This window comes from Sceloporus occidentalis, unplaced genomic scaffold (assembly GCF_023333645.1).
Source record: "Sceloporus occidentalis isolate IW3139 unplaced genomic scaffold, rSceOcc1.0.p SCAF_7, whole genome shotgun sequence".
NCBI lineage: Eukaryota > Metazoa > Chordata > Lepidosauria > Squamata > Phrynosomatidae > Sceloporus > Sceloporus occidentalis.
The window spans coordinates 13,694,023-13,710,313 of record NW_028316987.1 but is presented as its reverse complement, the minus strand read 5'-3'; the positions used below and the strand labels follow the sequence as shown (position 1 = coordinate 13,710,313).

The window sequence follows — 16,291 nt, the reverse complement described above, 5'->3', positions numbered from 1 at the left end:
GACCGGAAGTCCGGGGGTTGCAGCCTGCCCCTTTCCCTTGGAGCCCTCAAGGGCTGATGCTGTGCTTTCCCTTTACTTTTCAGGACGGAGGCGCTTCTTCCCCTTCAGGGACATGGCTCTCAACAAGTCCATGCACGCCCGGAACCGCTACAAGGACAAGCCCCCCGACTTCGCCTACCTAGCCTCCAAGTACCCAGAATTCAAGCAGCACGTGCAGCTAAACCTCTCGGGGAGAGTCAGGTAAAGCCAGCAGACGCCTAAAGCTACTTATATAGAGATCAGTATGGAGAGAGCGCTTGGGAGTCTCAAAGGTGCTCACAGTGGTCCCCCCCCCACTCTGTCCTTTGAGGGATTTTGTTTTGGACTTCAACTCCCAGAATCCCAGGCTATTGGGCAACATGGCTGAGGCTTCTGGGAGATGAAGTCCAAAAGCTCTTAAAGGGCACAGACTTTGGACTTCAACTCCCAGAATCCCAGGCTATTGGCCAACATGGCTGAGGCTTCTGGGAGATGAAGTCCAAAAGCTCTTAAAGGGCACAGACTTTGGACTTCAACTCCCAGAATCCCAGGCTATTGGGCAACATGGCTGAGGCTTCTGGGAGATGAAGTCCAAAAGCTCTTGTGGGGCACAGACTTTGGACTTCGGCTCCCAAAATCCCAGGCTATTGGGATTTTTCTATATAAGAAATGTATTTACCACTATGCTAAGGCCTTTCTTTGACACTATTTGCAGTGCTTATTTGCAAGTCTTATGACAGCCCAAGTTTATTTATTGGGGTTGTGTTTTATCTATGAAATATCCCATGCTATTTTTCTTGACTCAAGACTCAAAGCCCTGATATAGTAAACTCATCTGTTATATGTTTTTCAGTGTAAACTTCAAGAATCCAGAAGCAGTGAGAGCTCTGACATGTACGCTGTTGAAAGAAGACTTCGGGCTGCAAATCGACATACCGTTAGAAAGGCTTATCCCAACAGTTCCCTTGAGACTAAACTATATCCACTGGGTTGAAGATCTGATTGCGCAGCAAGAAGCTGCTGCTAAAGGCTCTGTAATATGGGGAATAGACATAGGTAAGGTGTATGATAGTGACTAGTAGAGCACTCCTATTGTCCCACTATGCCCATGGGCATTTATATTACTGCAGTAAATCACTTTGACTTAGTTTGTATCAGTGTTTACTCACAGTATAAAAGTCGAGGAGGAAAATAAATGCCAGTGCTAAATCACAGGAGCAAGGATAATAGCTACAGCATGAACAACAAACATATTGGTGTCTCTGATAATAGGATGTCACATTGTAGCCAAATACTCATATCAAATGGGAGACACTGCCCTTATGTCTCACCACCCAACATACAAACTGCCTGATACAATGATACCATGTCACCCTCCACTTTATGAGCTACTGTGGCACAGACAGAAGAAACTAGACAATGGGATTCAGGTCTCCTTTATCCCCCATTTACTGTAGCTTTACTTCATGTAAGAAATACATAGGAGCGAATTGTTGATGCTCCCATGAGTGTGAAAATCCAGTTTGTCCCTGCTGTATCAGTTCTATAATGGTGTGTTCCTGCTCCTGTTAGATATAATTTACTATATGATATTTGTGAAGTAAGCAATGTTCATTTTGAATGGTGACTTTAAGTAAACACTGACATATTTTAACTGGTATGTCTTGCTTCCTAACTGCTGACATACTTGTTATTTTTAACCTTTGAAAAGATAGGTAGCATGTTTGGGTGCTTATTCACACTGTTTTAACCTGTGAACTTTTCCTCCTTGGGTGCAATGTAGGTACAGGTGCATCTTGTATTTACCCATTACTTGGTGCCACTTTGAACAGATGGTATTTCATTGCAACAGAAGTGGATGATGTCTGTTTCAGCTATGCCAAGAAAAATGTGGAACAAAATAACTTATCTGATCTTATAAAAGGTATCCTGCTATATCTTCTTGTCCCATCCCTTTGCAGCCAAATAGTTTGTCAGCTGTTTAGCAGACAGTATAATTTGTTGCATGATTGTAAAGGCTATTTTCTTTGGCTATAGAGTTAGAGGTGTATTAATATTTTTCTTGATCATGTTTAATATTATTTCATTGAGTGACTGGTTATCTTACTTTTTTCTGTGTCTGTGGATAGGAACTCTGTTCCCCAAACTTCTACCTGCAGTTGAAATCACTCCAGCTCATTAAAAAAAATAAAGGGATAGTACAGCAAATGAAATGACAGAGTAAGTAGGAAGAGAGGCATGTAACAGGAAGAGGTATAGGAAGTGACACTGACCAGGTGATCTAAACTATGAAGTGCTGCTGTACAAAAAAGTGTTAGAAGCAATTTTGTACTAAAATGAATCTTTAGAATACCCCCCCCCGGATACCATAAATACCATAATAAATAAAAATAAATAAAATTTGTAAATGATTTTGTCTCTGACATGGAATCAACCATGTCACTTGAGGAAAAATCTGCACCCAGTTCTGTAAAATCATTCTCTTACATGACTGAAACCAGATTTGAGGAAAGGGGGACAAGACTGACCACTGATATGGGAGCTTTATGTAAGTGGCAGTTTGTAAACTGGACTTCTGCCAATGAAGCTGCTTGGAGTTGCTGTGTCTGCTTCTGGTTTGTGTTACTTATAGGTCAGGAATGGATATAATATGGCCCCTAGCCCAGATGGAGCCACCCAGAGCTAGTTTTATGGTCCCCAAGGGCCCACCCACACAAAATGTTTTGGGAATTTTAACCCAAATTGTATGCAGAACAATCTCATCAGGTCTCCTCAAACTTATACTCAAACAGATGCTTATAGCCTGGGGCAGCTTCCCCCCCCCCCCCCCCCCCGCTAAACTGGCTTGCAATTCACTTTCTAGTTTGGAAAAAGGTCCCTTCTGAACTTAAAAGAGCTGTGGAGAAGGGGGTGGGGGGAAGCCTAACAATATTGCTCCCATCAGATGGGCAGTTTGGTCAACTTCTTTAAACATTCAGATAATGGAAGCAGGTTGTCTTAGATCCAGTGAAAGGAGTGTGACCATCAGGCTTCAGCTAGTTACGTACCTATGCACTGTGTTTTCTCAGACCTTCATATGACCAGTCATAATGCTGGGGTTTTGGGCCCTGTCATTTTCCTCCAATCTTTTCTTGGTTACCTGTGCTTCAGCTATTGTAGTTGAACTCCAGCTAGGCTAATAATGAAATCAGAGTTGCAGAACTTAATGTACTACAGCAGGGCTTTCTTATCCACAGTCTTGCCATCTGTGGATTTAAGCATCTGAGGAGGGCAAGCCCCCATTGTCTCCAGTGGCTGCACATGCTCACGGCCATGCCCCTGTCCTCCCTAATGGTGGCATGTGCACATGGCTGTACCATCATTCGGTACAATGGGACTTCAGGTAAGACCCCATCCCATTGTCCCTAATGGCCGATTGCATGTGCTGAAATTAGGGACAACAGAACTTGAGATCCCACAGTTTTTGGTATCCGCAGGTCTGGAACGGATCCCCCACAGATATCAAGGTCCCATTGCAATTGTTTTAAAAGAATAACAATACTGTGAATTTGTTAGTTGTGCCTGTGTATTAATGCAACAGCCTGCGTAAACATTTGCTTTTTCTTTTCTTTTTTAAAAAACTAGTTCTCAGTAGCAGTAAGAGGCAAAAACAACCATGTCTGTCTTTATTTACGGCAGTGTACAAGTTTCTATCATTTTGTATGAAAATGAATTATTCAACTTTGCTTTTCTTGCAGTTGTGAAAGTGCCACAGAAGACACTCCTGCTGGATGCATTAGAAGAAGAATCTGAAGTTATATACGATTTCTGCATGTGCAACCCTCCTTTCTTTGCCAACCAGCTGGAAGCAAAGGTATGTTGATTCCTGATTATTGGGTGTTAACATTCTCTCAGCCCTAGAAAACCCTGTGATAGGGTCACCTTAGAATTGCCATAAGTCAGATACGACTGGTAGTCACACAATAACAACAGAGTGACGGGAAACAGGTGGAAGAGACAGACAGAAGGGATGCCAAGAACTGAGAGAGAGAACTATTAAACAACGTAGGGTGTAGAGATGCATGTATATGAACAAATAAATGGTAGAGTGTTCACAGGCAGGTTTGCAGGAGTATTTGAAGGAAGAAAGGTAGCATAGCTGGGGGGGGGGGGGTCATCCTACAGGTAAATGGGCAGCAGGTGGGATGGTTGAAGAATGTAATTTGTTCAAGTAGCTTCTTGTGTTAAGGTTGAGAAATAAAGAATGTGGTAGAGTGTGTTGCAGTGAATACAGAAAGAGTGGGTGAGACATGGCTGTAGGAGTATAAAAGGTTAGGACAAGAAGTCTGAACAAGATGTAGAATGAAATAGGAGCATAATAAAGAGATTCGAATGTATGAATAGGAATGTCTGAATAATGAGAGTTGAATGGTTAGGGCAATAGTATTTTGAACAGAGGCTTGAACTCTGGATAAACAAGGTGTGGCCAAAAAGAAAAAGGCTGCATTGATTAAGGTGGATATGATCAGAGCATGGACCCAAATTTTCACCAAGAAAATTTTGTAGAAGGGCTCTATTAGTAGTCGAAGTAGTGATATTTGCAGTGTTGTAGAGAAAAATAAGAATGCCAGGGTACACAGAAAAGGAAGGTGAGATATAACAATATAATTATTTGTCAAGGAAGAGTTAGTTTAGTTTTCAGCTTCATAATGTGAACATTTTGTTTCTTCCCTAGGGAGTAAATTCTCGTAATCCTAGAAGACCACCTCCAAGTTCAGTTAACACAGGAGGAATCACTGAGATCATGGCTGAAGGTGGAGAGCTAGAATTTGTCAAGAGGATTATCCATGATAGTCTGCAGCTTAAAAAAAGATTAAGGTAAAATTCTAGATAAAAGTAAACAATTATTTCCAATGGCTCTTACAATCCAACTTTTTTAAAAAAATCTAAAATATTTTAAAAATGGAAATATCTTACAGTGATATCATCTGTATTTCCACTACAGATTAAAAATAAATAAAATTATATGGGGCATGGCTGTCCATGCTTTTGTCCATCCCCAGGGAGGCCTGGAACCCGAACCTCCATGGATGGGAGTGGTCCACTGTTTTGTTATATCACACACACACACACACACACACGTACGTCTGATGAAGTACAGGAGAACATTTTCCAATAATATACAGGGTTGAGCAGTTGTCAGTATACTGACAATCATAGCTATACCATCTTTTAAATAATTTATTATTATTATTATCATCATCATCATCATCATCATCCCACCCTTCTTCCAGGACTGGGACTTAGGGCGGCTTACATTAAAAACAATACAATTAAAAACATACAAAAATATTACATTAAAACAAAATTAAATTAAAACAAATTACATGCTAAAATATTGACTACTTTAAGAAGATAAAAATGTTTAAAATACATTAAAACAATATAGCATCCCAGGCCATTCTTTAAAAGCTTTCTGTTTTGAATGCCTGTCTGAAGAGGAAGGTTTTTGCCTGTCGATGGATGGCCATCAAGGAAGGGCCCATTCTGGTCTCCCTGGGCAAGCAGTTCTAGAGTCTAGGGGCAACCACAGAAAAGGCTGGTCCTACTGTGTGATGTGACCATGTCTAATCTGTGAATTCTTTGATATAAATATTCCCTTTTCCATCGCATCCAACATGATCTTTTTCCTTTCCTTTCCCAATCACACATATTACCCCAAACAAATCTTACTGATTTTTGGTAGCAACAAGATATGAATGGATTGAAATTAGGTGCTAGTTTGTCCCCATATTTCAGGGGCGACAAACCTGTGATCTGTGGGCCACATGTGCTCCTTTGCAGCTCCTATCATTAAATTTGCCGCCACCAACAAACAACTTCTTATTTCAAATGACCTTAATTAATAGCAATTGGAGGCTACAATTAACTTCTTGTTAGTTTTCAAGAGTCATAATCAAATATTAACCACTCATATCTTCATCTACAAATAATTTGCTTCTGGGAAGTGTCAGTTGTCCATTCTAAAAGGGTTGGTCCCAGACAGAAAGCCTCTCCTCCTCTCTGCCTCATCTATCTCTATTTCTAAACTGCTTTGTTCTGAATCATTATTACAGGTGGTACAGTTGTATGCTAGGAAAGAAGTGCAGCTTGGCCCCATTGAAAGAGGAGCTTCGAATCCATGGAGTGAGTATATAAACCATATATTATAACAACAACTGAAAGAGTGTTGCAACTGTTTTTTCCTTACAGTTTGTACCCACATAATTTGTGTAAAACACACTTCCATAGTACGTTTCTACTGGAAGGCTGGAGAATCTGGCAGAGATATGAATGCTATCTTCTCCAGTGCCAGTTGAAATACAGTCCTATTGACTTCATGGGTTCTTAATTCCAGGTAAGCATGCTAACAAACGAAACCATTTTTTCTGGATGCATTCACATCAGCAACCAGTGTGAGTTTCACTGTGAAGCTTCTTTCCCTCATTTGGATGAATTTAACATTAGTCTTGGAATAAATAGCTTTTTTTATACCCCAGCTGGTATTTGCAATATACTTTCCCAGCCAGAGAGGGGAGCCAGCTGTGCAGCTGCATCAAAGAGATGCTGAGTAAGAGGTGAAGAAAGTAGATTTCCCTGTCTCCAAATGTATCCTGCACCCAACTCTTTTTTTGAAGTTTTAAAGCCTTGTATGTATAAAGACGAAAAGCCAGAAAATGAGTTAGTATTGATTTTAATGCTATCTGATCTACAAACAGATACACAAGGATGCAACTCCTTATGAAAAGGAAGCAATAATGCAGGCCTAGCTCACTCTGTTGTGCTACCTTTCTGAACTGCTAGGCTTTTTTGCTTGTAGGAGAGCACTGAAAAACCATCACTATCTATGCAAAAAACCATGTAACCCAAACTGTGGAAAAAAGCGGCCTTCACTGGGCCCTCCAATCACTCTCCTCTCACTTTCTTTTCTGCCTCTCACAAAACTGAGCTTTCTTCAAGAGCTGTCTTGTTCTGTCTCCATTTAATATTCTTACTTTGTAATCTTTTCCTGTTTTTCTTCCAAAAGGGCACTTCCCTCTCTTCCTCCTGACTTTGCTTGATCTACTTTGTGCCTGCAGACTATACTGTGGTCTGCACTTTGCTTCTGCCCAGTTCTGCTCTAAGCATATGTCTGGCCTCATTTAGTTTCTTGTGAATTGATAGTGGGGGAAAGGGAAACATTTTCATTCTGTGTAGACAACCTTTTTGCCCCTGATAGCTGCATGTAGAAGTGGACTGGGATGAAATGTTAATTGCTAGTTGGTGGAACATTGCACAGGATGTCAGGTGACAGTAAGTACAGCTGGACTTCATATCCTTTTCACTCCCATACACAGCTTCCTCTCCATCCTCTGTCACATCTGTGTGAATACATGGACATACATGCACATTCATTAGGGGAAAACACAATACACAGGGATGAACCTCCCTTTGTGCCATCCTACTCATCACAGTTGAACTCACCACAACCCACCGAATAATTGTTCATCGGACTGTGGAAACACAATTTTCCTTTGGGAGGATAACATGCAAGGAGTGTAATTCTTCTTTTGTTCTTTCAGTAACAACCGTGCCTCAAAGCACAATAAAACAGCTGAACCGGGCAGCTGGAGTGTGTGTCTGTGTGTGTATGAATTTGGTAGTGGAATGGGCACAGACAATTGTCTAGGCAGCACTGAAGGCCTCAGACAGTTGCATGTGGGCTGCAGGTTGCTCACAGGTGATCTACTGTTTGGTTTGATGAAGTGCTTTAAAGTGAGAGATAGAATACGATGTCACCATGGGAGGTCTGTGATCTCATTTCAAACATCTCCAAAGTTATGATGGAAGAAAATAACAGACAAAACATAAAGTTTGTTTTCTGTTTCATGTGCAGGTTCCTAAAGTCACTCACACTGAATTCTGTCAAGGTCGTACCATGAGGTGGGCATTGGCATGGAGCTTTTATGAAAATGTCAGTGTCCCGGTAAGTGCCTATATATCTTTTCTACTTCCCGTACCATCCATGATCTTGTTTGAACCTACATTACAGATAACATAAGATGTGGAATGTCACCAGTTGTTCAGAGGGTCAGGAGACTTTTTTGGCTAAGAAAAATATTTGGCAGCTTCTTTAGTTCCATGAATTGCTTGAAAAATTATTTAGGTCCCAGCAGTAACTAGCTCTTTGCACAAGTGATCATCTCTTAAAATTGTGTGTGAAATAAATGTAAGTTCTAAAGCATTTAAAAGGTGCACATAGGTAATGTCAAATAGGGAGGGGGAATGTTCCCTTCCCTGAGTGCTCCTATTACCTTCTCAGGCTGACAAAGAATGTCAGTAACACAGAATTGCAAATGTTTTGTTCATCTGCTTAGACACAGACAGGTACTGAATGGTTCACTAGTAAGCATCCCAAACTCCTTTGCTAAGTGGTACATTCTGCCTGACTAATTCCTGCCAGTCAAGAAGAGTTCTCTGGCATTAGAGGCCTTAGATGGCAACTCTGCAAAACTTCAGCATGCATGAGGCTTGGAGTCGGCAATTCCTGAGGTAACAGACTTTCTGTCTGAGAGAACTGTACTAGTTTTCCTAGGCTTAGTAGTACAGTATTATTTATTTATGCCTTGCCCTTCTAGGCTCAAGGCAGTTTACAAAGGCTAAAAAGGATAACAGCTTTAAAATATCATACAAAAATGAAAAGTGTTATTAAACTAACAATTGAATTAGAAGCAGTTAAAAGCAAGGCCATTAAAAACATAACAAATAAACAGTATAGCACATTCTGAAAGACTCTCCCCCCCCCCCAAGCAATCAGCCATCAAAGGGCTGCTGAAAGTAAAAAGACTTCACCAGCCAATGAAAGTATAGCAGGGATGGCACCAGAGTAACCTCTCTGGGAAGGGACTTCCATAGCCTGGGAGCAACCACCGAGAAGATATTTTCCTGTGTTACCATGTATCTGTGAGGGTATTGGGACAGAGTGAACGGCCTCCCCAGAAAATATCAAAACATAGTCAGGGTAATGTGATAACATATTGGTCCTTCAGATAACCTGAACTTGAGCCATATAGGACTTTATGCTTATACTTTACTGCCAACCCTTTGAGTTGTGCCCAAAAACAGACTGGGAGCCAGTGGAGCTGTTACAACAAAGAAGCTGTTATTATTATTACCATCATCATCATCATTATGATTAATAGTAGTAGTGGTAGTAATAGTATCCCACTTTCCCCCCAATATTGGAACTCAGAGTGGCTGAGGAAGCTGTGTGCTCCCAGTAGCAATTTTCATAAATCTTTTAGTGTATTCTAAGGTGAAGAAGAAGGGGGAAGGAATTTAAGGCCACCTCACATTTCATGGCAGCACGAGAGGGGGTTACTCAACAGGAATGGTTTTCTGTCATGACATGGCAGTGCTGGATTTCTGTCTGCTGTGAAGCTAACAGAAAAGCTGTTTACCTGCAACAGACTTGCTCCTAGTTTTCCCTTCAACAGGATTTTTCTTCTTCTTCCATTTATATAGAGATTATGATTAATTCAAAAAAGAATGGCATCTTAAACTGCAGTGTTGGGAAAAGTTGCACTCTTTGTACTCTTGGTCCAGGCTATCCTTTGTTATATTTGATGACACGGACATTTTAGACTGTTTCAGCATAAAAAGATATAAAGGAATCAGACTGGAGTCCGTGAAGGCTTATGCTAGAAATTTCTTCTTCTCAATCTCAAAAGTGCTACATGATTCATTTTTATCTTTTTATAAGTAATTTTTTGTGACTGTTCCGGAAATCCATAACTTTCAGTAGAACCAATTCTGAGTAAATATATTTCAGAAATGGGGTAATAGTAATGTTTAATGCAAAATACTTTGTGTTTCCCCCCAAAAAAATGTTCAAAAATTTCTTTATTGCTTAATTTCACCACACCACCCTGGTACCTCAGTATTCCCCCCCCCCGGGGGGGGGGGCTTCCACTTCAATTAGATTTAAAGAAAGTATGAATGTCATGTTGATTCCCAGATACAGTACACAGGAATAACACCTCTGATCTCAGAAGCTTAATTTAGTTGGCATGGCTAAAATGATTAATACATTTGTCCTTCATATCCTTTTTCATTGAAAGTATGTATACTAGCAACTCCCATACATACACAATGCATTCTCTGTAAGAAATACAGGTTGAGTCTCCCTTATCCAAAATGCTTTGGATTTCAGAGTTTTTTGGATTTTGGAATATTTGCATATACATAATGAGATATCTTGGGAAAGGGACCCAAGTCTAAACATGAAGTTCCTTTGCATACACCTTATACACATAGCCTTATACACAAAATTTTAAATATTTTTTTCATGAAACAAAGTTTGTACACATTGAACCATCAGAAAGTAAAGGGGTTACTATCACAGTCACCCAGGTGGACAATTTTGGATAAGGGAGATGCAACCTGTGCTTGCTGTATATACCTGTGTCCCTATTGAAACCTCTCTGGAGTAGGGGGCTCTCCTGAGTGCTGTGGGCTGGAGTATCATGGGCTGCAGCAGTTGGGGATGGGAAACCTTTCCTTCTGTGAACTTCCTTAAGTCTCACTTATTGTAGCTTCCAGGCCTGAATTAGAGGTGATTCTCTACACTCAATATCAGCTCTACCACTTTGTTTGGGAAAATGCTCCAACTTCACCCTCAGAAGAGGCTTTGCAGAGGCACAAGTGACTGAAGGGGGGATGAGAAGAAAGGATCCTTTCTGTCTTTGAACTTCCTTATGTTGACTTAACTTAGGATCTATGCTCTAAATTTTCTGTTCATTTACTTAATGACAACTGTCCTATTTGAAATCTTTTGAATTCTAATTATTCTACTCAATTCAAAGTAGATATGTGTATATGTTTTCTGCCTCCTCAGTCACCTCCTTCTAAGAAAAGAAAACTAGAGAAGCATCGGAAACCAATTTCATTTCTTGTCTTGGCATCTACAGCAAAAGAGTTAGCTATGAAAGGTCCATCCATGGCAGTAGATACTACAGAAGGGGTGGCAGTAGTCGCAGCATGGATTAGAAAACTTCTTAATGACCTGAAGGTATAGTCACAATAACAGTCTTTAAATTTGATTCTACTTTAGAGAAAAAGTCATGACCTAAGGGGATTACATTAACGTACTTTGCATGTTTGCTTCAATAGGTTCAACATAAAAGTCTCCCCTCTGGGGAAGATGAAATCAGCTTGTTTCTAACAGCTAAAGAAAACTCCTGGATCCACTTAAGAAGGAAGAAGAGGGATAGAGTCAGGCAACTCCGTGAACTTCCTCGGGCATCTGAAGATTTCCTGCAGGCCTCTGAAGAAAAGACCCAGGAGAATGCAGTTAATGCCACAGAGAGTAAAGAAAACAAGATTGAAAACACTGAAAAAACATCTGTTGCCGTTGGTTGTGATCTGGAGTCACCAGAGGGTGATGGGCTAAATAGTGCACAAGTTGTGAAAGAAGAAGACATTTCCAGGCACCTTGAAGAAAACAATAGAGTAGAGGAACCAGCACATGTTTTAGAAGGCTTAGGAGATTCCAGCGATGTGAAAGAGGATTCTGGGGTCTTGGGCACCAATGACCTAAGTCTTGAACTTGGAGAGACTGCCAACAGCTCAAGTGAATGGTTTCTTTTCAAGTGTGTTTTAACTGTGAAGAAGGAAGGGCCAGACACCTTAGTAGAAATGCACTGGACTGAGGGACAGAACAGAGACTTAATGAACCAGTTGTGTACCTATCTAAAGAACCAAATATTTCGGTTGGTCACAATTTAAATAGTTATGAAAGAGAAGGAGATTACATTAATTTTATTTTTGTAAGCTTGCAAATGTGTTTAATGTATTTCAATACAGCACTGCTATGAACAGTAACTATTTTTAAAAGCCCTTCTATAGTGTGAAGTTTTGGGACTTACCATGATTTTTAAAAAAAGAAAAAGAAAAACCTTAGGTTGGGTTAAAACTAAGCTAGTTGTACTTGGTTCTCATTAAACTCAATAGATGTAAATTGTGTCTAAATTTTCACTTTGATTTCAATGAAACGCAAGTGCAACTAATTTAATCTGGATCACTGCTGCTTTTGTGTATCTGAATGTGAATGTTCTAGCTGTTACACTATACACTAAAATACAACACTGTATCTGCCTTAGAAAGGCAATGCTGTTGTGCATTCTTTGCCAGTTAGCTGCTCATTAATATAATGGTTTTATATCTGTATTTTTTCTCCCATGTTAGTTTCCTAGTAAATTCTGGGGAATCTTGGATTGATATTGAAGAGATATTTTTTATGTGATACAGCTCCAGTTTTGAAAGGACAGAATCTGGACAAAGACATTGCTGATTTGTTTATTTTTGCTATAGGTTGTGAAAATCTATTCTGATTTATTGCTGAAAATAATTTTTCAATAAATTTAAAGTTCAAATGAAGAGTGAGAAAAATGGTACTTTTAGTTCCCATTGTCATCACTGCTGAACTGTGTGGTCCAAATAACAAGCTAATTTTGGAAGCAAGACCTGTTGATTTTAGTGGCTGTATCCATATGATCCTATCTCACTGTAATAAGCCAAAATATAAGTAAGGCTTAGAGGCAGTGCATACAGCCCCCTTGTATGAACATGTAGAGAGTTCAAAAGGTCTTCCACTAACTGTAGATTTCTATTTTAGAACCAGGAAACAGCTTCAGAAAAAGGCAAGAACTAAAATGATGGTCTGAAGTTATCTTGGTATCCAGGCGTATTCTACAACTGTTAACCCTTCAGGTGAAATGGGAAACCATAGTTAATTAGAAATCTCCTGGTTCATTTGCTAGCTCATGCAAAGAGGCTTTATGAATATACAAAAGACTTCTCATCTCATTGTAAGGTGAGATCTATGCAAGCCTCACTCTGGAGACTATGTTCTGCATACATATGTTTAGGCCCAGGCTATAAATGCCTTTTTCTTACAACCCCCTTTTAAATTATGTCATTCTAAAATGTGCACATGCAGCAGCCAAGTAAAGTGATTCAGCTTTTTAAAACAATTAAAAACCTACAGCTTCTTCAAACATCTTGCACTGTACAGATTGAAAAATCTAAAATAGCAGGCTTTAATACAGATCACTAATTAAGAATGAAATTAAAGGTTCTAAAGAGAGCAAAGGAAAGAAACATTGATATTTGTTAGATAAATACCTAGGGATTTCACAGATCAAGCTGATAGTAATTATAATGTCTTGATTGTTAAGAATCGGCAAGATATGAAAATATGGCTATTGACAACAATGGCTCACAGCAGTTACATTTAAGAAAAAGCCTTGCATTGTTTTTCTTGCACTGGCATTGTCTTTTAGAGACTCTTTGGACATTAATGACTTTGTCCCAAATTCTAACGTAACTAAAGTTACTCATAAAGTTATCCTGAAGGAGAAAATAAAATGCCATATTATCGAGTGGTATTGAAAACCATTAGGCATTGGCAGCATTTGAATAAAAACGTGAAACAAGGATTCTGGAGATCCCTGCCTTATCAGCCACAAGCATTGTGTTTGTACATGATAGCCAGTCACTTCAGCTTGGCTTCTCCTTCCAGTGGAAGTAGTCAAAGCTAGGAAAGAAAAGATTTGAGATTGTGTCCAAATCTGATTCCTATCACTCACAAGCAAGACAGGAAACTTATTGTACTGTATATACTCATGTATAACTCCAGACATTTTAGTAAAAAAAATTGGTCCAAAACCTGGGTTGACTTATCCATAGGTTAGTGGAAGCACTATTCCTTAATTCTTACTTTTCCATACCTTTCTCTGAGTAGACTGGTGAAAGGTGAGAGTTCAGAAGGCCTAAAGGCAGCTCCCTCTACTCTCTCATCTGCACCACTGCTTCTGGTCTTTTTGAATGTCTGGGTGGGAAAATAATGATGGCAGCAGCTCTTTGGCACTTCTCCCCAAAGGAGCATTAAGAGAGTAGAGAGGGTTGGTGCTTCTTTTAGGTCATCCCAGGACAAACTAAGCTGTCGCCTTTCACTGATCTACTCAGAGAAGGGGATGGTTCCTATTTGATAAGAATACTGTACCTTAATTCTTGCCTCTTACATCCATTTTGACATGTGCACATTTTCTTAGCCCTGTCCTTACCTGGTCACTACCTCCCCCCCACACACACATACATTGTACAGCAACCATTTTATCTTGATTCCCTCTTCATCCATCCAGCCTTTAGGATGAGCACAGTTACACCTGCTGTAATTTTGTAAGGGTTTTTTGGCATTGTTTTCCTTTGCTTTGTCCTTTCCATCCATTGTTACATGCCCCTAAGTTTTACCTTGACTTATCCATGTATCATATCAAAATCCATAATGTTGGTCCCAAAACCTTCTCTCGACTTATACATGAAGCTCCCTCCTCATTTATCCAGCCTTTAGGATTAGCACAAACAGTTATGCCTGCTGGTATTTTGTAAAGGTTTTTTTTTTGGCATTGCTTTCCTTTCCTTTGTTCCTTGTTACATGTCTGTAAATTTGACCCTTGGCTCATATCCATAATTTTGGTCCTGAAACCATCTCTTGACCTACACACGAGGTTGACTTATGCATGAATATATATGATAAATCAAGAACAATTTTATTATTATTATTATTATTATTATTATTATTATTATTATTATTATTATTTGGGCAAGAACAAACTAGGAATTCCAGTCTGGATATAATGCTAAACTTCTTGTTGAGTTCCAGGGTTGCAGTTATTCCCATTGGCAAGAGGAGGCAAACTGAAGTGATGAAGTAGCACACACTGGAACGCTGTACGATCAGTACTTTACTAAACAAACTTAAGTGTGAGGTAGTACTTGATACTGTGTACAGTTTAAAAATAATAAGCAACAATAATGCTAACATTCTGTTGCAACATCATTTGTTGAAAGTGGGAGGCCTCAGCAAGAATGGGAATATTATGACAGATCTGAATGTGACTCAAAGAAGGGGTGTAATTTCCCCAGTACTTTGCAAAGAAAAGAGATATTTCTGTAAGTTGTTGCTATAAATGAAACTCAGTAAGAATAGCTGAGTCAATTGGGGAAAGTCTAGCTATAGATTTTTGTGGGTTTTTCAGGCTATGTGGCCATGTTCTAGAAGAGTTTATTCCTGACGTTTCGCCAGTATCTGTGGCTGGCATCTTCAGAGAATGAAAAAGTCTAGCAAAATTAATACCAGAGTTAATTACTGAAATGGTCAATGTATAGAAGAGCTGGGGCGGGGGGCAGGATTATAAAATTGTGTTATTCACAAATTGGAAGTAATCTCAGTTTCCTGGACATGAAATAATAATGCTGATTTTAAACATGAGTAGTGAACATATATCAATGTAAATCTGGGCAAACATAAGAAAAGATAAAGATATATCTGGCTGTAAATTAACCGTAGACCCTCTTGCCTTGTTAAATATATCACTAATAAAGGAGTGGAATTAAATGTATTTAGTACGTATGTTCTGAAGGCATGCTAGTTGTACGTTGTTGGAAACAGTGATGCCATATTTTGCTAGGAGAATGGCAACAGATATTCATATGGATTGATATATTACAAACAATTATAATATAGATTGAAAATACATACAGACTTTAGAGAGAAAAGCAAATCCATAGAAGTCAAGAAGTATTTAGTATTAGATATTCAATGTTTTTTTAAAAGGAGGATTGACAGTTTTAAATCTGTGTTGGTATATATCATAATAATTGGGTTTTTAAAAAAAATTCATATAGTATATCTTTCAAATGGTCTGGAGACTTATTCAATAAAGATGTATTGGTAAATATAGTATATATATTTTTAAATTTCTGGTGAACAAATTACAGTTGCATCTGTTTCTCCATGCTTTCTACTATCATCTAGTGTTTAAGTCCTGCAGTTGCAGCCATTTTGATCCTTTTTCATGGCTTGGTATTATTATTATTATTATTATTATTATTATTATTATTATTAACCTTTATTTATGAAGCGCTGTAAATTTACACAGCGCTGTACATGCAATCTTTTCAGTTAGACGGTTCCCTGCCCTCGGGCTTACAATCTAAAAAGACATGACACAGAAGGAGAAGGGAGTGGTGGAGGGAAAGGGTAAGAGGTCCAGCAGTTCCTCTCTACCTCCGAGGCCTGGACCAAGGCAGATGGACTGGAGGGAGGGCTTGGCTTCATAATGGATGGTTAATCTTCCAGGGAAAATACATACTCTCAAGTAGGATAATGCATATACAGTATGTAGCAATACAGGAAATGGTTTGATAAACA

The 16,291-nt window shown here is 39.2% G+C and overlaps 1 protein-coding gene across 1 annotated transcript; it reads left to right on the top strand.

Annotated features, from left to right (window-relative positions):
- LOC149309221 (RNA N(6)-adenosine-methyltransferase METTL16-like) lies at nt 1-15,837 on the top strand. The gene is made up of 9 exons (XM_089531992.1): nt 1-240; nt 872-1,074; nt 1,802-1,942; nt 3,756-3,871; nt 4,733-4,875; nt 6,114-6,183; nt 7,913-8,002; nt 10,913-11,086; nt 11,188-15,837. The coding sequence occupies exons 1-9, from the start codon at nt 113-115 to the stop codon at nt 11,800-11,802; spliced, it is 1,680 nt and encodes a 559-aa protein (XP_089388118.1). The 5' UTR covers nt 1-112; the 3' UTR covers nt 11,803-15,837.
- The last annotated feature ends 454 nt before the right edge of the window (nt 15,838-16,291 follow it).

Bases quoted from the DNA above. Each gene is read 5' to 3' on its own strand.
- LOC149309221 (XM_089531992.1), top strand. From the start codon at position 113: ATGGCTCTCAACAAGTCCATGCACGCCCGGAACCGCTACAAGGACAAG. The intron at 4,876-6,113 runs GTAAAATTCTAG...TCATTATTACAG, and splicing joins CAGCTTAAAAAAAGATTAAG to GTGGTACAGTTGTATGCTAG. The intron at 11,087-11,187 runs GTATAGTCACAA...TTGCTTCAATAG, and splicing joins AACTTCTTAATGACCTGAAG to GTTCAACATAAAAGTCTCCC.